The following is a 26,747-nucleotide window of genomic DNA, read 5'->3' as shown; positions in this document are numbered from 1 at the left end:
TACACACCATTTTTCGAAGGTTGAGACTTCAAAAAGAGAGCCAGTTTGGTGTAGTGCTTAAGTGTGGGGACTCTCATCTGGGAGAACTGGGTTTGATTCCCCACTCCTTCACCTACAGCTGCTGGAATGGCCTTGGGTCAGCCGTAGCTCCCGCAGAGCTGCCCTCGAAAGGGCAGCTTCTGTCAGAGCTCTCTCTGCCTCACCTGCCTCACAGGGTGTCTGTTGTGGGGGAGCAAGGGAAAGGAGACTGTGAGCTGCTCTGAGACTCTGTGATTCGGAGTGGAGTGCAGGATATACATTCCACTATCTTCTTTCCTTTTCTTCTTCTTCAGGGTAGATCGAACAAGACAACACTCAAAGCCAGAATTCGCCTGTACCAATATTCAGTAGTTTATTGTGGAGACATACACTTGTTTCGACAGCAAACACACTCAAAAAGGGACTACGTTTCACCCTAAAGGAGAGTCCCAACCTTCCATGCCACCCCCTCCCCACGCCCAGTTCCAATAACCTTTCCCTTAAGCCTGACATACATGGGAAGGGGGTGGGGGACAAAAACCTCTAGAACAATGCAGGTTGTGAGTTAGTGCATACTCATTACTGGGAAACGAACCAAAAAAAAAATTCACACGACCACACAGAACACGAAAGATGGACGACACTGCAGAGAAGGCGCTTTGCAGAGTAGGTGGGGGGGGGGGAGGGGAAGGAGCCGGTGAGAGAAGAGGCTTGGTAGTGCTTTTGCTAGACATATTACCGACCGCTGCCATTCCTGAACAAAAAAGACCCCCCCCCGGCATGGATTGTTTTCACACCGCGGCATCGACAGGCGTAAGGGGAAAGCTCTGGTCTCCTCGAAGGTGGGCCTCGAAACGTTCAAGTCTATGCCAGCGCAGGAATATGGCCCATAGGTTCAGAAGGCTGTCGGGGATCAAAAGGAGCCGCGGGAGGGGTGCAGAGAGGAGACCTTCACGCCACTTCCTCCTCAGCCTCCTCTTCGAACTCTCCTTCTTCGGCCGTGGCGTCTTGGTACTGCTGGTACTCCGAGACCAGGTCGTTCATGTTGCTCTCGGCCTCCGTGAACTCCATCTCGTCCATCCCTTCGCCCGTGTACCAGTGGAGGAAGGCCTTGCGGCGGAACATGGCCGTGAACTGCTCCGAGATGCGCTTGAAGAGTTCCTGGATGGCGGTGCTGTTGCCGATGAAGGTGGCGGCCATCTTGAGCCCCCGGGGCGGGATGTCGCAGACGGCCGTCTTGACGTTGTTGGGGATCCACTCCACAAAGTAGCTGCTGTTCTTGTTCTGCACGTTGAGCATTTGCTCGTCCACTTCTTTCATGGACATCCTGCCGCGGAAGACGGCCGCGACGGTCAGGTACCGCCCGTGGCGGGGGTCGCAGGCCGCCATCATGTTCTTGGCGTCAAACATCTGCTGGGTGAGCTCCGGGACGGTCAGGGCGCGGTACTGCTGGCTGCCCCGGCTGGTGAGAGGGGCGAAGCCGGGCATGAAGAAGTGGAGGCGGGGGAAGGGGACCATGTTGACGGCCAGCTTGCGGAGGTCGGCGTTGAGCTGGCCGGGGAAGCGCAGGCAGGTGGTCACGCCGCTCATGGTGGCCGAGACCAGGTGGTTGAGGTCGCCGTAGGTGGGGGTGGTGAGCTTGAGGGTGCGGAAACAGATGTCGTAGAGGGCCTCATTGTCGATGCAGTACGTCTCGTCCGTGTTCTCCACCAACTGGTGCACAGAGAGGGTGGCGTTGTACGGCTCTACCACTGTGTCCGAGACCTTCGGCGACGGCACCACGCTGAAGGTGTTCATGATGCGGTCGGGGTACTCCTCTCGGATCTTGCTGATCAGCAGAGTGCCCATCCCGGAGCCGGTGCCCCCGCCGAGGGAGTGGGTCAGCTGGAAGCCCTGGAGGCAGTCACAGCTCTCCGCTTCTTTCCTGACCACATCCAGGACGGAGTCAACCAGCTCGGCCCCTTCCGTGTAGTGTCCCTTGGCCCAGTTGTTCCCGGCACCACTCTGGCCTAAGTAACAAGAAAAGAGTTGGGATGTTTTGGGTTTTTTTTTTAAGCCATTGGGTCAGAAGCAACACTCCCTCTTAAGTGAGAGGTGTCAAACATGTAGTTTGGGGGCTGAATTAGGCCCCCGGAGGACTCCTATCAGGCCCCCAAGCAACTGGCTGTCATCTGATTCCTTCTCCTATATTTTGTTTCCTTCTGCTTGCTTTGCCAGGCTTGCTCAATTGCACAGGAGCTACAGAGCAAAGCCTCTATTTTCTCCATTGGCTGAGGCACCTCCCTTGGGGAGGAATAGCTTGCTTTGCCAGGCTCTCTCAATCGCACAGCAGAGCTACTGAGCCAAGCCTCTCTTCCTTCTATTGGCTGAGGCTCCTCCACCCCCCCCCCAGCCCCCTGGGGAAGGAAGGAAAGAGCCAGAGCTTCCTTTGCCCAGTTCCCTGGATCCCATGGGAGAGATGCAAAGAAAGCATCTTTAAGACCAATCAGTGCTAACATTTTAAGCATGTTTTAAGTTTTTAAAAATGTATTTGTATTTGGCTGTGTCCTTTATAAAGTTTATATCTCTGCTACCTGATCTTAAATAGGAACACACATGGCCCAGTCCCAGCCCCAGCCTGACATGGACCGGCCCGACAAGGTCTCATTTATGTCAGATCCGGCCCTCATAACAAATGAGTTTGACAGCTCTGCTCTAAGCTGTGGGGTCCTGTGAGCAAATTCTATTTCGGGAGCTCCTGGTATTAAAGTTGTGACCTACAGCATACGTTCGTTTGCTCCGGGGCCATGTTTCCTAAGCTAAGACAAAAACATTTGAGCCAGAAGCTAAAATACTGTGAGCTAGCTCGCACTAACTCAGCTTAGAGGGAACACGGGTCAGAAGCAGCCACTGGTGACGACACGGTCAAAACCCACCTTTTGTTTCTAGAGATCAGTAAGGGGACAAAACCAACTATTATGCAAATAAGGAGTTCCGTCCATCTCCCGGAGATGCCAATTTTGACCCAGATTCTTCCAAGCTGACAAAATAAAACGGACTCAAGAACTGAAATCCAGATGTGCAAGCAGGAGGAGCTTCTGAACCCATTTCAAAATAAATTTGTAAGAGCAAGTATTCACAGAGTATACCTGACCCATGATGCTACAAAATCCCAAATTTAACTAGGTAAGAACATTTAGAGAAGCCATGTTGGGTAAGGCCGATGACCCATCTAGGTGCCATTAGGAGGGTCCACCAGCAGGGCCAGAATTCCAGAAGTCCTCCCACTGCTGCCCCCCAAGCACCAAGAATACGAAGCATCACTGCCCCAGACATGAGAACATAAGAGAAGCCATGTTGGATCATGTTGTGTCACACAGTGGCCAAAAACCCCAGGTGCCCTCAGGAGGTCCATCAGTGGGGCCAGGACACTAGAAGCCCTCCCACTGTGCCCCCCCCCAAGCACCAAGAATACAGAGTGTCACTGCCCCAGACATGAGGAGGAGGAGGAGGAGGAGAAGGAGAAGAATTGCAGATTTATACCCCGCCCTTCTCTCTGAATCAGAGACTCAGAGCGGCTTACAATCTCCCATATCTTCTCCCCCCACAACAGACACCCTGTGAGGTGGGTTGGGCTGAGAGGGCTCTCACAGCAGCTGCCCTTTCAAGGACAACCTCTGCCAGAGCTATGGCTGACCCAAGGCTGTTCCAGCAGGTGCAAGTGGAGGAGTGGGGAATCAAACCCGGTTCTCCCAGATAAGAGTCTGCACACTTAACCACTACACCAAACTGGCTCTTATGAGAACATAAGAGAAGCTATGTTGGATCAGGCCAATGGCCCATCCAGTCCAACACTCTGTCACACAGTGGCCAAAAACCCCAGGTGCCCTCAGGAGGTCCATAAGAACATAAGAGAAGCCATGTTGGATCAGGCCAATGGCCCATCCGGTCCAACACTCTGTCACACAGTGGTCAAAAACCCCAGGTGCCCTCAGGAGGTCCATCATTGGGGCCAGGACACTAGAAGCCCTCCCACTGTGCCCCCCCAAGCACCAAGAAGACAGAGTATCACTGCCCCAGACATGAGAACATAAGAGAAGCTATGTTGGATCAGGCCAATGGCCCATCCGGTCCAACACTCTGTGTCCCACAGTGGCCAAAGTGCAGTCTGGCTCCCTGCCATTCAAAGCAGTAGGCTGGCAGATCTATGATATTTTGAAAAAACTGAACGTAGCATCTGGAAGAGGCTCCTATGCTTTCAGGGAAAACTCTCACAAATCCTGGCCGATCTGCCTTCCACCAGCTACACCATTTCTTTTCATGGGAAAGTCAAAAGTTCTTGGCTACTTCAGAATCACACATGTGCAACCCAACAGCCAAACATGCTTAACGTTCTAAGCTGAGGTACCCCAACAAGGCGTCCGTCGAATGTTCTTTAAAGTGGACAAGGCCAGGTGGGATTTCACTCAGCAAGGCTTCTGATTGGCTGTGCAGACTTTTAAGAAAGGCGTTGCTTCGGCAGAAGCGGTCACCGCAGAACAAGAATATTCACTGTGTTACTGAAGGTTAAGCCGCTGTGGCAGCCATTTTCTTATTTTCACCTCCTGCGGCAGCCATTTTGTGGCAGCGCCCTCTGCGCTGTGTCAATTCCAAAGATTTCTAAAGGTTCAAAAAAGATCGGGGACCCCTGTTCTAATCTATCCGTATTGTAGGAAGTTCTCATTTCAAGATTCGCGTTCAAGTGCCTTTTTAAAAAAAATTACTGGTATAACCTGAACGTAGTTTCACAGAGCCTGTTCCCCATTTCGACTGCGTCTGCATCGCCTTGCTTTAAAAAAAGCTGGTTTTCCTCAGGACGGAATGTTACTGCTCCTCTTTCAGCACAAAGAAATCACCCTCAAGAAGCCGCATTTTAAGGCACACTTGGATAAACGCTTCTGACCCACCCTAGCTAGAATATACTTCTACTCTGCGCATCACAAAAAAACTTCCAGATCCTCTTCTTCCCAGTCAGCACCTGGGCCCACACCCATGCTCGTAAAACCTGAACCAGGACACGCAGTTTGCCAAAAAGCTGTTGAGCTGGCTTCTGCCCCCGGGCACCTCTCTCAAGTGGAAGGAGAGGGTGGTTGTAACAAAGAGCTGTGTTGCGTTGGGTACACGCAGCTCTTAACGCTCAGGGCACAGCAGATAATGGAGGTTATGCCTGCGTGCATGCACCAAATGCTCGGCTTTTACTAGAAATGCGTCTGAAATGACAGTGGGCTTCGTAGGTTAGGCGGGGAGGGGAGAGAAGGCAGCAGAAGTACATTCTGAAAAGTACAGCTATGCTTCTTAACTCGTCAGCGAGTCACAGTTTCCTGAAATCACTGAGGATGACGCTTGTTCACTGCGGCAGAAACTTCCATGCCTCAACAGAACACCGCATTAGGAACGGGCATGAACTGGCTCGTGAGCCAAAATTCAGCGCCGACTCAGACCAGTTTGAAGTTCCTGAGTAGATGTTCAGTGAAGGCGCCTTCTCAAATATTTTGTCTGTAAAAAGGCTGTTTGGGGCCACTTAAACCTAACAGCTGAGGCATGGAGCCTGCAGGTGAGCTGTTGGGTTTAAAAGGCTGGCAGCCATTTTGCTCATCAGTTTCACTTGTGGGAGAGGAAAGCAAACCCACTAGTAACACGAGTAGCAGTCATTTAAACCTAACAGCTGACAGGGACCACGAATCCCAAACTAAACTGGGTTTTTGAGGTTTGTGCGCATTCCTACACAGCATAGACCAGGGACCCCCAATCTTTTTGAGTCTGTGGGCACCTCTTTTCTAACACGGTGTCGTGGACACAGCCACAAAATGGCCACCACAGGAGGCAGGGCCCTACACAAAATGGCTGCCACAGTAGGCAGAGCCCTACACAAAATGGCTGCCACAGGAGGCACAGCCATACACAAAATGGCTGCCACAGCTCCCCTTCAGTCACCCAATGAAGATTCTTGTGCTGCGGTGGCAGCTGCTGCCAAAACAATGTTTTTGAAAATCTGTACAGCCAATCAAATCTCCAATGGCCAATCAGAAGCACTGCTGGGCAAAAGCCCTACCCATTTTCTACAAACACTTGGTATCAGCCCTGGCTTTAAAACCACTTTGTGTGTGTTGCATCAAATATTATAACTTATCTTGAGCCCTTGGGGGGGGCGGGAATACTCCTCAGTAATTACCTGCATAGCTAGTTACTACCCCCAAATCTGTTACTAACATTTCCTCTCCATTTCACAAGAATCACATTACATCTGGCACACACTGAACTTGAAGAGCTCTCCAACCACCTTCCCAGGTTGCTCCTTACCAAAGACAAAGTTGTCAGGCCTGAAGATTTGCCCAAAAGGTCCAGACCTGACGGAGTCCATGGTGCCGGGTTCTAGGTCCACCAAGACGGCCCGGGGAACATACTTGCCACCTGAGTAGAGAGAGGGGAAAAGCCTTAAAAATGAGGGCAAGAACCCACCTGTGACAACAGCCCCCTTCCCCATTATTTTAGTATTCGCCTGTAGATCTGCCTTGGAAAAGCCCAGAGTACAAGCCCACAGCAAGTTCAGAATTGCCTTGTGTGCCTGCAAAAGCCCTTCATCAAGGGAAGAGTCAAGCCAGTTTGGTGTAGTGGTTAAGTGCGTGGACTCTAATCTGGGAGAACTGAGTTTGATCCCCCTCTCCTCCCCTTGCAGCTGCTGGAATGGCCTTGGGTTGGCCATAGCTCTCGCAGAGCTGTCCTTGAAAGGGCAGCTTCTGTCAGAGCTCTCTCAGCCCCATCTACCTCACAGGGTGTCCGTTATGGGGGAGGAAGGTAAAGGAGATTGTGAGCTGCTCTGAGATTCAGAGTGGAGGGCAGGGTATAAATCCAATATGATCTTCTGTAACGGGTAACTTGCCCAAACTCTCAACGACTGCTTGGGGGAAAGATCTGGTAAGAGTTCTATAGCAGCGGGACGTATTGATGCTGCAGGCTTGTCCAGAATTTAGAGATTTCACTGTCATGTCAAACACACTGACAACGTGCAGAAGGGAAACCGGCTATCCTTATACATGCCAGCCGCTGTTCGCTAGACTGATCGTGAGTGTTACCAATTCAGATCGGCTTTCACTCGATTTTTATTTATAGATTGTCTTTCTCACAGAGAAGGAACGCGAAGTGCCCAACATAATTCAAGGCACTCTGCGGGATACATTTAATAAGCTATGTCTCTCTCTCGGCTTGGCTTCGCGAACGAAGATTTAAGAAGGGTGCAATAGTCCACGTTTGCTGCAGGCTCGCTGGTGGCTGACAAGACCAATGTGGGACAGGCAGGTCCGGCCACAGCGGCTGCAGGGAAAAGTCTGATTTAGGGTTGGTCCTGTAGCAGTGCGATTCTTCCTCAATCTCCTTTTGTCCTCAAGACCAGCTATGCGTGTGTTCTCAAAGGAAGAGACAGCCTGGTGGATGGTGTGCCTCCATGCTTTGCGATCTGAGGCTAGGTCAGACCACTGGTGATGGTTGATGTGACAGGTGCTAAGGGATTTCTTCAAGGAGTCCTTGTACCTCTTCTTTGGTGCCCCTCTATTTCGATGGCCGGTGGAGAGTTCGCCATACAGGGCAATCTTGGGAAGGCGGTGGTTTTCCATCCTAGAAATATGCCCTGCCCAGCGCAGCTGCGTCTTCAACAGCAGTGCCTCGATGCTGGTAACCTCTGCCCGCTTGAGGACTTCAGTGTTGGTCACAAAGTCACTCCAGTGGATGTTGAGGATGGTGCGAAGGCAGCGCTGATGAAAGCGCTCAAGGAGTCGCAGGTGATGACGGTATAAAACCCACGATTCGGAGCCATAGATGAGGGTTGTCATCACAACCGCTTTGTAAACATTGATCTTTGTGCCTTTTTTCAGATGCTTGTTGCTCCACACTCTTTTGTGCAGTCGGCCAAATGCACGGTTTGCCTTTGCCAGCCTGTTGTCAATCTCCTTGTCGATCTTGGCATCTGAGGAGATGATGCACCCCAGGTAGCTGAACTGCTGGACTGTCTTCAGAACTGATTCACCCACAGTGATGCAGGGAGGGTGATAATCTTCCTGGGGTGCAGGCTGGTGGAGAACTTCTGTCTTCTTCAGACTAACTTCTAGGCCGAATAGCTTGGCAGCCTCTGCAAAGCAGGACATCATATGCTGCAGAGCTGATACCGAGTGGGAGACGAGTGCAGCATCGTCAGCAAACAGTAGCTCTCGGATGAGTTTTTCCATTGTCTTGGAGTGTGCCTTTAGTCGCCTCAGGTTGAACAGGCTGCCATCGGTGCGATAGCGGATGTAGACACCATCGTCCTCATCTAGATCTACTGCGGCTCTTTGAAGCATCATGCTAAAGAAGATCGTAAAGAGAGTTGGCGCGAGAACGCAGCCTTGCTTTACACCTGTGCCTATTGGGAAGGGCTCCGAGAGGTCGTTGCAGTGTCTGACTTGGCCTCGCTGGTCTTCGTGTAGCTGGATGATCATGCTGAGGAACCTTGGGGGACATCCTAAACGTTCCAAGATTTGCCACAGGCCTTTCCTGCTAACGGTATCGAAAGCTTTGGTAAGGTCGACAAAAGTCACATACAGAGCCTTGTTCTGTTCCCTGCATTTCTCTTGGAGCTGCCTGAGAACAAATACCATGTCGGTGGTGCTCCTGTTAGCTCTGAAGCCGCACTGGCTCTCTGGGAGGAGTTCTTCTGCAATGGTGGGCACCAGTCTGTTCAGGAGTATTCTGGCAAGGATTTTGCCTGCGATGGAGAGCAGGGTTATCCCCCGGTAGTTGGAGCAGTCTGACTTTTCCCCTTTGTTCTTGTATAGGGTGATGATGATTGCATCGCGAAAGTCCTGTGGTAATTTGCCTTGTTCCCAGCAGGTGACAAGTACTTTGTGAAGTGAGCTATGTAGTGCTGTGCCCCCATGCTTCCAGATCTCTGGTGGAATTCCATCAACTCCTGCTGCCTTGCCACTTTTCAGTTGCTTGATGGCTTTAACAGTCTCTTCTAGGGTGGGGATCTCATCCAACTCTGTTTTCACCGGTTGAAGTGGGGTGAGGTGGATTGCTGAATCTTGAACTACGCGGTTGGCACTGAAGAGAACCTGAAAATACTCCGACCACCGGTTCAGTATGGATGCCTTGTCTGTGAGGAGCACTTGGCCGTCTGCACTATGCAAGGGACTCTGAGCCTGATATGATGGACCATATACTGCCTTCAGGGCTTCGTAGAACCCTCTTAAATCACCAGTGTCTGCACACAGCTGGGTTCTCTCTGCAAGCTTGGTCCACCACTCGTTCTGAATGTCTCGAAGCTTGCGCTGGAGGTTGCTACATGCAGCGCGAAAGGTTGCTTTTTTCCCAGGACAGGAGGGCTGAGCAAGATGTGCTTGGTAGGCAGATCTCTTTTTTGCCAGTAATTCTTGGATAAGCTATGTAACAAGACTAAGAATTGCAGAATTTCGAAACAGCGTTGCCGTCAGAACAGAGTGTTAAGTAACAAACAGTACATTTTAAACAATGCAGGTCACACAGTATCATATGGGTAGATAAAACAGTGCATTTTACTGGACCAATCTGTTATGTTGTAGTAGGCCCTTCCTTCCAAAAATGCAATTTTCACACTGATCCATAGCTTCCCTTTTATATTTTATTTTATTTTATCAGATTTATATCCTGGCCTCCCCTGATGGGCAGCTGTTTTACGCTGTTAATCCAAATAAAGGTTGTAGAATTCAGGGGTGGCCAACGGTAGCTCTCCTGATCTTTTTTTTGCCTACAACTCCCATCAGCCCCAATCATTGGCCATGCTGGCTGGGGCTGATGGGTGTTGTAGGCAAAAAAAAAAATCTGGAGAGCTACCGTTGGCCACCCTTGTATAAACCAGTGAAATCACGTTATAAGAACGTGAGAAAAGCCATGTTGGATCAGGCCAATGACCCATCCAGTCCAACACTCTGTGTCACACAGCAGCCAAAAAAACCCAGGTGCCATCAGGAGGTCCACCAGTGGGGCCAGAACTCCAGAAGTCCTCCCACTCTTGCCCCCCAAGTACCAGAAACACAGAGCATCCCTTCCCCAGACATAAGAACATCAGAGAAGCCATGTTGGATCAGGCCAAAGGTCCATCCAGTCCAACACTGTGTCACACAGTGGCCAAAAACAAGATGCCATCAGCCCCCCACCCCCAGTGGGGCCACAACTCCAGATGCCCTCCCACTGTTGCCCCCCGAGCCCCAAGAAGACAGAATATCACTGCCCCAAACAGAATGTTCCATCTACGCTTTGAGGCTAATAGCCACTGATGGACCTCTGCTCCATATATTTATCCAGTCCCCTCTTGAAGCTGTCTATGCTTGTAGCTGCCTCCACTTCCTATGGCAGTGAATTCCATGTGTTAATTACTCTTTGGGTGAAGGTCTATTTGTTTAAAAACAATGAATGATTCTGTTTTGCACAGTCTGTGAAAAATCAAGAGAGTGGAAGACTTCCCAACTTCCTCAGACAGGCCATTTCGTAAACTATGGGCCCCAACGGAGAATGGTGGCTCAGTGGTAGAGCATCTGCTTGGGAAGCAGAAGGTCCCAGGATCAATCCCCGGCATCTCCAAAAAAGGGTCCAGGCAAATAGGTGTGGAAATCCTCAGCTTGAGACCCTGGAGAGCTGCTGCCAGTCTGAGAAGACAATACTGACTTTGATGGACCAGGGGTCTGATTCAGTATAAGGCAGCTTCATATGTTCATGAATACAGGCTATGAGTGCATGGCAAGAGAAGAAAAGGAAGGATGTGGGGTGTGTGGGAAAAGAACAGATGACTGCATGTAGATTTGTGCAGCAAGAACCACAGTGAGATTTTATGAAGGACCTTTGACTTCCAGTGTATATTTGGCACTACTACCTGTACTCACCTGTGGCCTCATTGTAGTAGACATTGATCCTCTCCAACTGAAGATCGCTGTCTCCATGGTAGGTGCCGGTGGGATCTATACCATGTTCATCGCTGATGACTTCCCAGAACTGTTGGAAAAGAGTGAATTCGTTAGGGATAATCAGATGACCAAATCCCTCTGAAAGATCTCTCTTTGCCTCTTGGGAACGGGAGAGGAAACCAGATTTGTACTGGCACACACAGGACAGCTGTCAGGAATTTGGTCCTCATGAAAGTTTATCAAGAAATGTTCCTAACGTGCATAAGAACATCAGAAGAGCCCTGCCGGATCAGACCAAAGGTCCACCCAGTCAAGCACCATCTCTCACACAGTGGCCAACCAGTTCCACTGGGAGGCCATTGACAAGGCAGAGACGCTGAGGCCTTCCCCTGAGAAGAACATCAGAAGAGCCCTGCTGGGTCAGACCAGGGAGGGTCAATCTAGTCCAGCCTCCTGTCTCACACAGGGGCCAACCAGTTCCTCTGGAGGGTCAAAAACAGGGCAGAGGCCAAAGCCTTCCCCTGAGAAGAACATCAGAAGAGCCCTGCTGGGTCATATCAGGGAGGATCCATGTAGTTCAGCCTCCTGTCTCACACAGTGGCCACCCAGTTCCTCTGGAGGGCCAACAACAGGGCAAAGAGGCTGAGGCCTTCCCTGAGAAGAACATAAGGAGAGCCTTGCTGGGTCAGACCAGTGAGGGTCTATTTACTCCAGCCTCCTGTCTCACACAGGGGACAACCAGTTCCTCTGGAGGGCCAACAACAGGGCATAGAGGCCAAAGCCTTCCCCTGAGAAGAACATCAGAAGAGCCCTGCTGGGTCAGACCAGGGAGGGTCTATTTAGTCCAGCCTCCAGTCTCACACAGGGGACAACCAGTTCATCTGGAGGGCCAACAACACGGCAGAGAGGCCAAGGCCTTTCCCTGAGAAGAACATCAGAAGAGCCCTTCTGGGTCAGACCAGTGAGGTTCCATCTAGTCCAGCATCCTGTCTCACACAATGGCCAACCAGTTCCTCTGGAGGGCCAACAATAGGGCAGAGAGGCCTAGGCCTTCCCCTGAGAAAAAAATCAGAAGAACCCTGCTGGATCAGACCAGTGAAGGTCCATCTAGTCCAGTATCCATTTCACATGGCAGCAAATCAGCTTCTCTGGAGGGCCAACAACAAGGCATAGAGAACAAAGCCTTTGCCTGATATTGCCTCCTGGCTTTGGGATTGAGAGGTGGGATGCCTCTGAATACAGAGGTTTATAGAATCCTAGAGTTGGAGGGGACCTCCAGGGTCATCTAGTCCAACCCCTGCACAATGCAGGAAACTCACAAACACCTCCTAAATTCACATGGCCATCTAGCCTCTGTTGAAAAACCTCCAAGGAAGGAGAGCCCACCACCTCCCAAGGAGGAAGCCTGTTCCACTGAGGAACCGCTCTAATGGTCAGGAAGTTCTTCCTAACGTTTAACCGGAAACTCTTCTGATTTACTCTTCTCTTTCATCACAATGACTTGGACCCACTGACAGACCCACCCTCTGTGAATGTGTCTAATCTCAAAGCCAGCTATGCCTGTAGCCCTCCTTGTCCTTCAGCACTTAATTTGTCCCATTCAAACGCTGCATTACTCGCACAAGAGAGCTGTCTGACAGATGTTAGATAGCAGGCGAACATAAGAAGTCATGTTGGATCAGACCAATGGCCCATCCAGTCCAACACTCTGTGGCCCACAAGTTCTTGTACTGTGAGAAAGGGAGAAGAGGACTTCTTTCTCTGCTTTCTCCATCCCATGCATTATCTTGTCAACCTCTCTCATGTCACCCCGCAGTCGACGTCTCACCAAGCTAAAGAGCCCCAAGCGTTTCAAACTTTCTTCATAGGGATAGTGTTCCAAACCTTTAATCATTCTAGTTGCCCTTTTCTGGACTTTTTCCAGTGCTATAATATCCTTTTTGAGGTGCGGCGACCAGAACTCCACACAGTACTCCAAATGAGACTGGACCATCGATTTATACAGGGGCATTATGATACTGTCTGATTTGTTTTCAATTCCCTTCCTAATGATTCCCAGCATGGCGTTGGCCTTTTTTATTGCAATCACACACTGTCTTGACATTTTCAGTGAGTTCTCTACAATGACCCCAAGATCTCTCTCTTGGTCAGTCTCTGCCAGTTCGCACCCCATCAACTTGTATTTGTAGCTGGGATTCTTGGCCCCAATGTGCATTACTTTGCACTTGGCCACATTGAACCGCATCTGCCACGTTGACGCCCACTCACCCAGCCTCAACAGATCCCTTTGGAGTGCCTCACAACGTAAGAACATAAGAGAAGCCATGTTGGATCAAGCCAATGGCCCATTCAGCCCAACACTCTGTGTCACATAAGAACATAAGAGAAGCCATGTTGGATCAGGCCAGTGGCCCATCCAGTCCAACACTCTGTGTCACATAAGAGAAGCCATGTTGGATCAGGCCAGTGGCCCATCCAGTCCAACACTCTGTGTCACATAAGAACATAAGAGAAGCCCTGTTGGATCAGGCCAATGGCCCATCCAGTCCAACACTCTGTGTCACGTAAGAACATAAGAGAAGCCATGTTGGATCAGGCCAATGGCCCATCCAGTCCAACACTCTGTGTTACAGAAGAACATAAGAGAAGCCATGTTGGATCAGGCCAATGGCCCATCCAGTCCAACACTGGGTCACACAGTAGCCAGTGTGTGTGTGTATATGTACATATATATATACACATATACATACATATACACACACACACACACACACATACACGTATATATATTTCATTGAATGCAATTTCATTGAATGCCCTCGAGTTCTTGTATTGTGAGAAAGGGAGAAAAAGCAGCAATCGGCATATCCCACTGCAGGTATTGCTGTGAGCTTATGAATCCCATACATTTGTTGGAGGGCGGGGGGGAGAGGAAGAAGAGAAGCAACGTGAGGCGGATGCATTTCTTCATCGCTCCAGATGGCAGCCGGGAGAACCATGAATGTCCTCTTGCCGTGTCATTTTACACCTGCCTCCTGCTGGAGCGCTCGGATACCTGACCAACCTCCCCCAGAGGTATCAGTACCAACCCCTCCCCCCTCCCCACACACATACCCCTTACTCCTGATTAGGGCAGACTGCCAGGCCATCATTATCTCAAAAGCCCAAGAAGGCAGACGGGTGCCGGGCCCGTCTTCACTCTAGCGGCTCCTTCTCTCGCCCTGGCCTCTGAAGGCCCCGTACAAGAGGGGGATTCCGTTTCACGCAGAAGTGACCATTATGAGCTCAGTTCCTTGGGCGGGTCTCTGTCTCTTCACCCTCCATTTTAGCAGCAGAAGGACAGCAAAGGGACCCTGTTTGGTCTGCTGCACAAGATCCAGATTCGAATCCAGCAGCATGGCGGAAACCAACAACATTCCCAGCGGTTATCTGATGAGAACTGCGACTCTCAAAAGCTCACGCCCCCCTAAATCTTGCTGGTCTCCAATCTGGCTCTTCGTCTTTGAAAAACACTCCTTTGCAGATTTTAGGAGATTATGGAAGGTTTTCTATGAGGGGACCTTCACAGTGGCAGCCTCCCTTGACCACGAGGAAAGGCAGGGGAGAAATGGCCCAATAAATAAAGTATTGAACATCTGAAGCTGCCTTATACTGAATCAGACCCTCGGTCCATCAAAGTCAATCTTGTCTACTCAGACTGGCAGCGGCTCTCCAGGGTCTCAAGCTGTTCACACCTACTTGCCTGGACCCTTTTTAGTTGGAGATGCCGGGGATTGAACCTGGGACCTTCTGCTTACCAAGCAGATGCTCTACCACTGAGCCACCATCCCTCCCCTTAATGTATTAATGGAGAGTGCCTGCTAGTCTCAAGGGATCAATGGTCTGATTCAGTATAAGGCAGCTTCACGCATGGGGTTAGCGTTAGAGCTTCTGCTCGGCATGCAGAAGGTCCCAAGTTCAATCCGCAGCAGAATCTCCTGTTAAAAGGACCAGTCAGGAAGTGATGGGGAAGACATGTGTCTGAGATCCTGGAGGGCAGCTGCTGGTCTGAGTAGACAAGACTGAGACTGATTCCCCACTAGCCTTATGCCTCTCTCACTCTCTTCTTCTCCGCGGGGCTTCCGTTGGATTTCACACTATCTGCCCCAGGGCTGCAACCCATGCCACCTTTTTCGCGCAGCAAACAAGCTCCTCTAAAACCCTGTTTCTGCTTGCCGCACGAAAAAGCCGAAGCAAGTTTCAGCCCCGGGGCAAAGAAGAGGAGCGTGAGAGCGGCCTAAGGTGAGTGGGCAATCGGTCTGCATTTGATGGACCAAAGGTCCAATTTAGAACAAGGCAGCTTGAGGTGTACATTAATGTCAGGGCTTTTACTTTCCCCCCCCTCCCCCTCTCATGCAAGGCCGAAGGAAAACCAGGTGTCGCTAAGAACTACAGTTCTGTTCTCCCATCCAACCAGGTCCCCCTGTAAGAGAGCCAGTGACAAAGTGCGCAGACTCTTATCTAGGAGAACCGTGTTTGATTCCCCACTTCTCCGCTTGTACCTGCTGGAATGGGCTTGGGTCAGCCATAGCTCTCGCGGGAGTTGTCCTTGAAAGGGCAGCTTCTGGGAGAGCTCTCTCAGCCCCACCCACCTCACAGGGTGTTTGTTGTGGGGGAGGAAGGTAAAGGAGATTATGAGCCGCTCTGAGACTCTGAGTGGAGGGTGGGATATACATCCAATATCATCATCTTCTACCCACAACAGACACCCTGTGAGGTCAACGGGGCTAAGAAAGCTCTTTCGAGAACTGCAGCTTACCCAAGGTCACCCAGCAGCTGCATGCAGAGAAGGAGTCGGGAATCAAGCCCAGTTTTCCCAGATCAGATTCTGCGCTCCTAACCACTGCACCAAACCAACCATGGTGCCTTGGCACACCATAGCACCCACCAAGTGGGTAGAGTTACTGTAAGGTAGAATTTGTTACTGGCTTCCCTCATTCAAATGAAAGGGTTTCCTGCTACTGCAAAGTTGGGAGGGAGGCGCTGTGTTCGATTCCATCTCCCGTGGCAGCCATTTTAGTGACTGGCTCCGATTCCTGCCATTTTGGGGGTGCTGGTCTCCACCCCCACCTCCCCTCAAAATTCTATTGGTGATCACAGGTTTAAAAAGGCTGGAGACCTCTACGTGGTTTAGGTACACACAAGTCACACACCATTAAGACTGGTACAGTTTTATTTTGGGCAGGGCTTTTTTTTGTAGTAGGAACTCCTTTGCATATTAGGCCACACCCTCCTGATGCAGCCAATCCTCCAAGAGCTTACAGGGCTCTTAGTACAGGGCCGACTGTGAGCTCCAGGAGGATTGGCTACATCAGGGGAGCATGGCCTAATATGCAAAGGAGTTCCTGCTACCAAAAAAGCCCTGTATCCTTAGCATGAGGCATGTCTGTTGCTAGGGAATGGGAAGGTCTCCTGGCTCCACCCCCAAAGTCCCCAGGAATTTTCTGGGAAGGTCTCCTGGCTCCACCCCCAAAGTCCCCAGAAATTTTCTGAGTTGGCAACTCTAACCTGAGGTAATGAGACAGTCTTAGGACCTGGGCTTTATTTGTAGCAGGAACTCCTTTGCCTATTAGGCCACACCCCTCTGATGTAGCCAAACCTCCAAGGGCTTACAGAGCACTTCGTATAAGGCCTACTGTAAGTTCTTGGAGGATTGGATACATCAGGGGTGTGTGGCCTAATATGCAAAGGAATTTCTGCTACAAACCCTGCCCCCCCCCCCCCCGATATTTCCGGGGATAAGCTTTCGTGCATGCACACTTCTTCTGATACACTTCTTCAGGTATCTAAGAGAGAACGCATGCACACGAAAGCTTATTCCCCAGAGTAAAACGTCTGTTGGTCTGAAAATGGCTACCCACCTGAAGGCGTCAAACACAGCAAGGAAGACTCCAGCAGGTTAGTTTTTCAATACAGGCACAAGAGTTATAGAATCCTAGCGTTGGAAGGGACCTCCAGGGTCATGTAGCCCAACCCCCTGCACAATGCAGGAAACTCGCAAATACCGCCCTCCCCCAGTTACTAGAGCCCAGTGGCCAGACTGGGCCAGGGAGCCCCCAGTTCCGTTCTCACTATAAATTTAGGAAGATCATGAGAAGGAGAGCAGGAAGGAATAGGCCACGGCTTGGCTCTGGTGGACTTTCTTATATGCACAGGACACTGGAAATCGCCACTTTGGAGTCAGAAAGGAATTTTCTTCCAGGTCAGATTGGCCCAGGAATCCTGGGAGTTTTCTGCCTTTCTTTGGCCATAGAGCAGAGGTCAATAGGGGAGGTGGCTGTGAATTCCCTGCACTGTACAACTGGGTTGGACCAGATATCCAGCTCTATGTTTGTGAGGGGCTGCAGGAACATTACTCTTGCAAACCTTGCTGCAGACCAAGTCCTATGAAGAAAGGTTGAAGGAGCTGGGCATGTTTAGCCCGGAGAGGAGGCGGCTGAGAGGTGATGGGATCCCCATCTTCAAGTACTTGAAGGGCTGTCATCCAGAGGATGGGGTGGAATTGTTTTCTGTGGCCCCAGAAGGCCGGACCAGAACCAACGGGTTGAAATTAAATCAAAAGAGTTTCCGGCTCAACATTAGGAAGAACTTCCTGACCGTTAGAGCGGTTCCTCAGTGGAACAGGCTTCCTCCTTGGGAGGTGGTGGGCTCTCCTTCCTTGGAGGTTTTTCAGCAGAGGCTAGATGGCCATCTGACAGCAATGAGGATCCTGTGAATTTAGGGGGAGGCGAAAGAAGAAGAAGAAGAAGAAGATATTGGATTTATATCCCGCCCTCCACTCCGAAGAGTCTCAGAGTGGCTCACAATCTCCTTTACTCTCCTCCCCCACAACAGACACCCTGTGAGGTGGGTGGGGCTGGAGAGGGCTCTCACAGCAGCTGCCCTTTCAAGGACAACCTCTGCCAGAGCTATGGCTGACCCAAGGCCATTTCAGCAGGTGCAAGTGGAGGAGTGGGGAATCAAACCCGGTTCTCCCAGATAAGAGTCCGCACACTTAACCACTACACCAAACTGGCTCTCCAAACTGGAAAGAAGAAGGGGACGGCAAAAGATGAGATGGCTGGACAGCGTGACTGGATGCAACAAACACAAATTTGAGCAGACTTTGGAGGATGGTGGAAGACAGGAGAGCCTGGTGTGACTTTGTCCAGGGGGTCACAAAGAGTCGGACTCAGCTGTGTGACTGAACAATAATTTGTGAGTTTCCTGCATTGTGCAGGGGGTTGGACTAGATGACCCTGGAGGTCCCTTCCAACTCTAGGATTCTATGAACTCTTTTGCTTTCTGAAATATTTTGCAAGGTATTACAGGGGGGTGGGGAAAAGACAATTTTCGGAAGATCTCCTCTCTTAAAGGTAGGGATATATGTGCCAGAAACATGGCGCTTGCACCTGCTTCCAATAACCCACCCCATTTTGAGTCTCCCCTCTCCAGTTTCATCAGTACGAGGATCCAGCTTTAGCCAGAAGCCGTTTCTCCTGGAGCCAGGATTCCTCCTCTCTCCACCCACCCACCCACCCACTCCCCGCCAGTCCACAACTAGGGCGCCCTCACTAAGAAGTTCTGGGCACGCATCCCCGGTCCTTTCTCCACACGTCCTGCCACAAAATGGAGTCTCCCTCGCTGCAGCATGAGTGGCAGATTCTATTTATACCCGGCAGCCTGTGAGAACCTGAACGGGAGAGCCCGAGAAGAGACGCAGGAGTCACCCTATCCTTCTTCGCCTCCCCCTCCCTCCCCGCACAGAAAGCGGCTGGCCCACCAGGCAGCGCCAGAGCTGCAGTCGTAAATCCACCCAGCCCGGAGAGAGCAGACGGCGGCGAGGCGGCCTGACGCTCTGCGGGGAGGAGAGAAGCCAGCCGACATGGCTGACGGTTTCTCTCTGCCCAGCTCACCCCACCCCACCGCCCAAGGACGCAGGAAGGTTTCAGAAGCCAGGCCCTTCTCTAGGGCTCTCCCCAGTACAAGAGGTTCCCAGTTTTTTTCCTGTCCTCCCGTCGAGGGAAATGAAGCGCTGGAATCCCAGTGGCATGGCTGTGCCTTCAAAGGGAACTTTCTCATTTAACCTGTGCCCCCCCCCAAAGGTAGTCCCAGCGCAGCTTTTAAGTGCCACAAGGAAGGGCATGCTATGCACCCCAAAAACCCAGCCAGAGAGAACAACGGCTGCTTGCTTTGTCCTGTGAGAGGGACGTATGCAGGGAAGCAAGAGGGCTCTTCTTTCCTGTAAAGGGTGAGGCCCCGGCCAGCTGGGCTATGGTTGGCTGGTCTGACTCAAGAAATCTCAGGGGACTTTGGGAGTGGAGCCAGGAGACTTTGGGGGTGGAGCCAGGAGCAAGGTTGGGACAAGCATAATTGAACTCCAAAGGGAGTTCTGGCCATCACATTTAAAGGGATGGCACACCTTTTCAATGCTTTCCCTCCATTTGGATTAATGAAGGATAGGGGCACTTTCTTTGGGGGTTTATAGACTTGGACCCCTGGTCTGATCTTTTTGAAAGTTGGGGGCGTGTTTTGAGGAGAGGCACTGGATGCCATGCTGACAATTTGGTGCTTCTACCTCAAAATACACCTCTCCCAGAGCCCCAGATACCTGCACAGATACCTGGAGGGCCAGTCTGGTGTAGTGGTGAAGTGTGCAGACTCTTATCCGGCAGAACCGGGTTTGATTCCCCCCTCCTCCACTTGCACCTGCCGGAATGGTCTTGGGTCAGCCACAGCTCTTGTAGGAGTTGTCCTTGAAAGGGCAGCTTCTGAGAGAGCTCTCCCAGCCCCACCCACCTCACAGGGTGTCTGCTGTGGGGGAAGGAGATAAAGGAGATTGTAAATTGCTCTGAGACTCTGATTCAGAGAGAAGGGCGGGGTATAAATCTGCGGTCTTCTTCTTCTTCATGCTGACAATTTGGTGCCTCTACCTCAAAAAGCAGCTCTCCCAGAGCCCCAGATACATGCATATCAATTCTCCATTATAGCCTATGGGAAGATCTCCATAGGGAACAATGGAGTGCCAAAAGACATTTCCCTCCCCACCCCCCCGTTTTCTGATAACCCTGAAGCGGGGGAGGGCCTCCAATCCGAGGATCCCCTGCCCCCACCTGGGGATTGGTAACGCTAAGCTGGGCGCTGCACAGGATCATGCCCCAGACCCTCCCCCCAAAGTCTGTTCCATAGCAGAGGAGTGGAGCTCAGATAGAACACACACAATTATTCACACATACGTGCACCAAGAAGCCTACAGAGCAGGGGGGGCACACTTGCTTAAGGTAAGAGCCACGTAGAATAAACACCAGATGTTTGAGAGCCACCAAGACACGAACATCAGATGCTTGAGAGCCGCGAGGAAGGGAGGGAAGGAGGCAAATAGATGGGGGAGGGAGGGAAAGGTGGAAAGAAAGCAACTTTAAACGCAGTCCTCAAGCTGCCAGCTGGCTTGGCTTGGACAAGGGATTTAAAGAGACTTTAAATGCCTTCTCATAAGAACATAAGAGAAGCCATGTTGGATCAGGCCAACGACCCATCCAGTCCAACACTCTGTGTCACATAAGAACATAAGAGAAGCCATATTGGATCAGGCCAACGGCCCATCCAGTCCAACACTCTGTGTCACACAGTGGCAAAAAATTTTATATATACACACACACGCTGTGGCTAATAGCCACTGATGGACCTCTGCTCCATATTTTTATCTAACCCCTTCTTGAAGGTGGCTATGCTTGTGGCCGCCGCCACCTCCTGTGGCGGTGAATTCCACATGTTAATCACCCTTTGGGTGAAGAAGTACTTCCTTTTATCCGTTTTAACCTGTCTGCTCAGCAATTTCATCGAATGCCCACGAGTTCTTGTATTGTGAGAAAGGGAGAAAAGTACTTCTTTCTCTACTTTCTCCATCCCATGCATTATCTTGTAAACCTCTCTCATGTCACCCCGCAGTCGACGTTTCTCCAAGCTAAAGAGTCCCAAGCGTTTCAACCTTTCTTCATAGGGAAAGTGCTCCAGCCCTTTAATCATTCTAGTTGCCCTTTCTGGACTTTCTCCAATGCTATAATATCCTTTTTGAGGTGCGGCGACCAGAACTGCAGACAGTACTCCAAATGTGACCGCACCATCGATTTATACAGGGGCATTATGATACTGGCTGATTTGATTTCTCCAAGCTGGCCAGTGGGGGCTTTGAGAGCCACACAACATGTGTGAAAGAGCCACATGGGGCTCCCAAGCCACAGTTTGGCCACAGTAATCGCAGTGCAACTCCGGACAACTGTAATAACCAGACTTCAGGTCAGGATAAAGTCTGTGGCTTGGTCCCCCAACGGGCGGGCACGTGCATGCAGGGTGCATCTGTGCGGTTAAGTCTTTAAGCTCTTTCTACTTATTAATGCCCTCAGATCCCCCCCACCCCCCAGCCGGGTCTTAACCGTAATTTCAAACAGATGTTATCGGCGAGGGGCGCAACTGCCATCCAACCGGGCCACAGCTTAACAGCAGAAACTGCTGCAGGCCATAAATAAACGCCTGGGAAAGGGCCTTAAGAAGGAGCGGCCCATTGGAGCAAAACAGGTCCCGAGTTATTCCTAGCTTGGTTCTCCTCCCAGCTGCTGAGGGAGCTCAGAGGCAGAGAGGAAGGAGGTCGCCAGCTCTGTCCGAATGGCTCAGGTCCAGCCCCCTGCAAGCTGGCACATTTGCATGGGCCTCCACTGCAGACCGCATGGGGCGTGTTAGGTGTGGAAGAAAAGCCTTCCCCCACAACAGGGGCAGCCAAACTGTGGCTCGGAAGCCACATGTGGCTCTTTCACATATATTGTGTGGCTCTCAATGCCCCCACTGCCCCATTGGCTGGCTTGGAGAAGGCGTTTGTCTCTTTAAATCACTTTGCCAAGGCACACAAAAAAATACAACAGAGAGAATCACGGAGTAGGATGAAAAACCAGAAAAAAAACCGCGACAAATAACGAATACAATCAAAAACATACCTGTAATTATTTGTATATGAAACTTCAAAGTATTCCATCATCATGATCCATTTCAATAATTAACATTATGAGGTTAAGTACATATAATTCATTTCCAAAACGCATCTAAGCACATCTAAGAAAAGTCTGGAAGGAAAACTTTCTCCAGTAGAACACGGCACTTGAGCCCGAAAGATTGTACCAAACCCTAATGATGTTACCAGCCGTGAAAACCTGAAATCTTTGATAACATCTAAGCACAGTTACATCAAAACAGTTTAAAGTGCAAAGTGCTTGTAAGTCAAGGTGCCTGTGCGGATTTTTCTTCCGAAAGGTATGTATCTAAAGATTCCCCGACGTCCCTCAAAAGATTATATTCCTTTTGGAAGAAAAATCCGCACAGGCACCTTGACTTACAAGCCCTTTGCAGCACGAAGCACTTTAGACCAATTGTTTTGATGTACTGTGCTTACATGCGTTTTGTAAATGAATTATATGTACTTACCTCATAATATTAATTATTGAAGTGGATCATGATAATCAAATACTTTCAAGCCAAGCCACCCAGCAGCTTGGAGTTTGCATTTAAAATTAAAGCCACTTTCTTTCCACCTCTCTCTTCCCTTCCTTCCTCTCTCCCTCCCAGCTCTCAAACATCTGAACTTCAATCTGCGATAAATGGGTTTGATTCCCCACTCCTCCACTTGCAGCTGCTGGAATGGCCATAGCTCTGGCAGAGTTGTCCTTGAAAGGGCAGCTTCTGTGAGAGCTCTCTCAGCTTCACCCACCTAACAGGGTGTCTGTTGAAGATAAAGGAGATTGTAAGCCGCTCTGAGGCTCTGTCCTTGAAAGGGCAGCTTCTGGGAAAGCTCTCTCAGTCCCACCAACCTCACAGGGTGTCTGTCTCCTGAGAGCCAGTTTGGTGTAGTGGTTAAGTGTGCGGACTCTTATCTGGAAGAACCGGGTTTGATTCCCCACTCCTCCACTTGCAGCTGCTGGAATGGCCTTGGGTCAGCCATAGCTCTGGAAGAGGTTGTCCTTGAAAGGGCAGCTGCTGTAAGAGCTCTCTCAGCCCCACCTACCTCACAGGCTATCTGTTGTGGGGGAAGAAGATAAAGGAGAGTGTAAGTCACTCTGAGACTCTGATTCAGAGAGAAGGGCGGGGTAGAAATCTGCAGTTTTCTTTTTAAAATCCTTTTACACCCTGCCATTCTCCTCAACGGGAACAACGTGGGTTGTCCCCTCCTCCGTTTGCTTCTCACAACGACCCCATGAGGCAGGTTAGGCTGAAAGCGTGTGACAAGCCCAAGGTCTCCCAAGCAAGCTTCTGCAGCAGAGTGGGCATTTGAACCTGGGTCTCGCAGTTCCTACTGCACCCCCCTAAACACTGCACCATGCTCAACCCTAAGAAGACGACGACATTGGATTTTTATTCCGCCCTTCACCCTGAATCTCAGAGCAGCTCATAATATCCTTTATCTTCCTCCCCTACAACAGACACCCTGTGAGGTAGGGGGGGCTGAGAGAGCTCAGACAGAAGCTGCCCTTTCATGGACTGCTCTGCCAGAGCTGCAGCTGACCCAAGGCCATTCCAGCAGCTGCAAGTGGAGGAGTGGGGAATCAAATCCGGTTCTCCCAGATAAGAGAGCTATGGCTGACGCAAGGCCATTCCAGCAGCTGCAAGTGGAGGAGTGGGGAATCAAATCCGGTTCTCCCAGATAAGAGTCTGCACACTTAACCACTACGCCAAACTGGCTGTAAGCAAAGTTGACATCTCACAAAAGCTCGCCCGACATGAAATGTTTGGGTGGAAAGCACGCTTTGCACGGAGGAGTCACTGCACAGTGTGAGGCTTCACCCACAACTATGCCAACTCTGGGCTCAAGGGGGGGCGGGAAGCAGCTGCCTTTTCACACCTCCCCCCCCCCCTCAATCTGTGTAGCCAGTGACATAAAGACCGAGAGGAGAGGAGGCGAGCCTGCAAGCTGCCAGCTCAGGTTTCCAGAGCCTAAGAAAGCTGCCTCCTTCCTCCTCCCTTTTTGGTGCCGGGAGTTCACATTACTGCCAAGGGTGGAGCGATGACGGGCAAACGGGTTGAGTTGCTGACCTACTTCCTGGGAGAAAGGGGGTGGGGGGAAGCCTTAAGGACGAACAGGGAGCGGAGAAGCCTGTAATCTCCCGACACCAGCAGCTCACAGGCAAGGCAAGCACCAGAAAGCTCTGGGCTGCCAAGATGTTTTGGCCTTTTCAAGGATGCTGGGACAGAACACATCCCTCATCCCCCCCCCCCCAACCCCCACAACCAGTCATTCAGGGCAAACCACAGTACACAGGAGGTTATTCCAACCATGAGACAGAGAGAGCTCAAGGCTTTTTGGGGAAACGGCTGAAAGGCGCTGATACCCCAACCTGTCTTTGAGAAGCAATGGCTTTTAATGCCCCAAGACTGCCCCTCTTATCTTGACAAACACTGGAAGCCTGCAAAAAACAAGGGGCAACTCTTACCGTAGCTGGCTCTCACTCCACCTGGCAAAACCATGTGAATCACATGGGAAAGGCCTCACACTGAATCAGAAAGCTGGTCACTCAGTGTCAGTATTGTCTGCTCTGACTGGCAGCGGCTCTCCAGGGTCTCAGGCTGAGGTCTTTCCCATCACCTCCAGCCTGGTCCTTTCAACTGGAGATGCCGGGGAGGGAACCTGGGACCTTCTGCATGCCAAGCAGAGGCTCTGCCACTGAGCCAGGGTCTCAGGCCAAAGTCTTTCCCATCACCTCCTGCCTGGTCCTTTCAACTGGAGATGCCGAGGATGGAACCTGGGACATTCTGCATGCCAAGCAGAGGCTCTGCCACTGAGCTATGGCCCCTCTCCATGGCTCTCCAGAGTCTCAGGTTAAGGTCTTTCCCATCCCCTCCTGCCTGGTCCTTTTAACTGGAGATGCCGAGGATGAAACCTGGGACCTTCTGCATGCCAAGCAGAGGCTCTGCCACTGAGCCAGGGTCTCAGGCCAAAGTCTTTCCCATCACCTCCTGCCTGGTCCTTTTAACTGGAGATGAACATATGAAGCTGCCTTATACGGAATCAGACGCTCGGTCCATCAACGTCAGTATTGTCTACTCAGACCAGCAGCGGCTCTCCAGGGTCTCAAGGTGAGGTTTTTCACACTACTTGCCTGGACCCTTTTTAGTTGGAGATGCCGTGGATTGAACCTGGGACCTTCTGCTTATGAAGCAGATGCTCTACCACTGAGCTACCATCCCTCCCCAATGCCGGGGATTGAACCTGGGAACTTCTGCAGGCCAAGCAGAGGCTCTACCACTGAGCCAGTGTCTCAGGTCAAGGTCTTTCCCATCACCTCCTGCTTGGTCAAGGTCTTTCCCATCACCTCCTGCCTGGTCCTTTAACTGGAGATGCCAGGGATTAAACCTGCGATCTTCTGGATGCCAAGCAGAGGCTCTGCCACTGAGCCAGGGTCTCAGGTCAAGGTCTTTCCCATCCCCTCCTGCCTGGTCCTTTTAACTGGAGATACTGGGGATTGAACCTGGGACCTTCTGCATGCCAAGCAGAGGCTCTGCCACTGAGCCAGGGTCTCAGGTCAAGGTCTTTCCCATCCCCTCCTGCCTGGTCCTTTTCAACTGGAGATGCCGAGGATTGAACCTGGGATCTTCTGCCTGCCAAGCAGAGGCTCTGCCACTGAGCCAGGGTCTCAGGTCAAGGTCTTTCCCATCCCCTCCTGCTTGGTCCTTTTAACTGGAGATGCCGGGGATTGAACCTGGAACCTTCTGCATGCCAAGCAGAGGCTCTGCCACTGAACCACAGCCCCCAATCATACAAGAGACTGCCTTCTACTAACCCACCCCTCCCCTGTGCTATCCACGTCAGTCTTGAGGGTCTTTGCAGGTCCTCCCCAGCACTGCTGAGTAGGGGAGGCAGCTCCTGGTCCCGCAGCCCAACTGGCACCTTCCCATTCTAGGGTTGCCAGGTCCAATTCAAGAAATATCTGGGGACTTTGGGGGTGGAACCAGGAGACTTTGGGGGGGGGGGGTGAAGCCAAGAGACTGGGGGCGGAGCCAGGAGCAACTGTGTGACAAGCATGTCCGAACTCCAAAGGGAGTTCTGGCCACCCCACTGAAAGGGACTGCAGACCTGTTCAACGCCTTCTTGCCATAGGAAAGAATGAAGGATAGGGGCGCCTTCATTGGGGGCTCACAGAACTGGGCCGCCGGTCCGATCGTTTTGAAACTTGCGGGGTGTTCTGAGGAGAGGCGTCGGACGCTATGCGGAAAATTTGGTGCCTCTACCTCCAAAATAGCCCCCCCCCCGGATCAATTTTCCATTCTACCCTATGGGAATCGGTCTCCATAGGGCATAACGGAGCGCCCAGCAGACATTTCCCTCCCCCCCCCCGCTTTCTGATGACCCAGCAGTGGGGGGAGGGCCTCCAAACCGGGGGCTCCCCTGCCGCCACCTGGGGATTGGCAACCCTACTCCCTCCCCCCCCCCCGACGACGGGATCCGCGTCCAGAGGGCTCCAGGGGCGCGCGCCCTCCCCCCACCCGGCCCGGGGGCGCGCCTTGGAGCAAGCCGCCTTTGCAGGAGGGCAGGCGGGGCCGCATTGCGGAGAGCGGCGCCCGGCAGGGGATTCCAGCCCCACCGCGGGTTCGGAGGGGGCCACCGGCGGGCAGGCCCTGCGGGGAAAGCAGAGGGGGGGGTGCCCGGCCTGACCTTGGCCCCGATCTGGTTGCCGCACTGGCCGGCCTGCAGGTGCACGATCTCCCGCATGGTCCGCTGCTCGCCGCCCCCGCCGCTCTTCTGCCGCC

The 26,747-nt window shown here is 51.6% G+C and overlaps 2 protein-coding genes and 1 non-coding gene across 3 annotated transcripts in view; all 3 read right to left on the bottom strand.

Moving 5' to 3' along the window:
* Nucleotides 1-26,747, bottom strand: part of DENND1C (DENN domain containing 1C) — a 127,545-nt gene that overhangs the window by 76,209 nt on the left and 24,589 nt on the right. The window lies entirely within an intron of this gene.
* Nucleotides 367-26,747, bottom strand: LOC132581993 (tubulin beta-4B chain-like). Its single transcript, XM_060253523.1, has 4 exons — nucleotides 26,653-26,747; nucleotides 10,923-11,031; nucleotides 6,337-6,447; nucleotides 367-2,027 (listed from the first exon to the last, which is right to left on the bottom strand). Exons 1-4 carry the CDS (start codon nucleotides 26,707-26,709, stop codon nucleotides 970-972), a joined length of 1,335 nt encoding a protein of 444 aa, XP_060109506.1. The 5' UTR covers nucleotides 26,710-26,747; the 3' UTR covers nucleotides 367-969.
* TRNAM-CAU (transfer RNA methionine (anticodon CAU)) lies at nucleotides 25,116-25,190 on the bottom strand. The gene has a single exon. It is a non-coding gene; the product is annotated as a tRNA-Met (tRNA).

Source organism: Heteronotia binoei, chromosome 13 (genome assembly GCF_032191835.1).
Source record: "Heteronotia binoei isolate CCM8104 ecotype False Entrance Well chromosome 13, APGP_CSIRO_Hbin_v1, whole genome shotgun sequence".
NCBI lineage: Eukaryota > Metazoa > Chordata > Lepidosauria > Squamata > Gekkonidae > Heteronotia > Heteronotia binoei.
The sequence above is the reverse complement of the archived record's forward strand: the minus strand, read 5'-3'. Positions and strand labels throughout refer to the sequence as shown.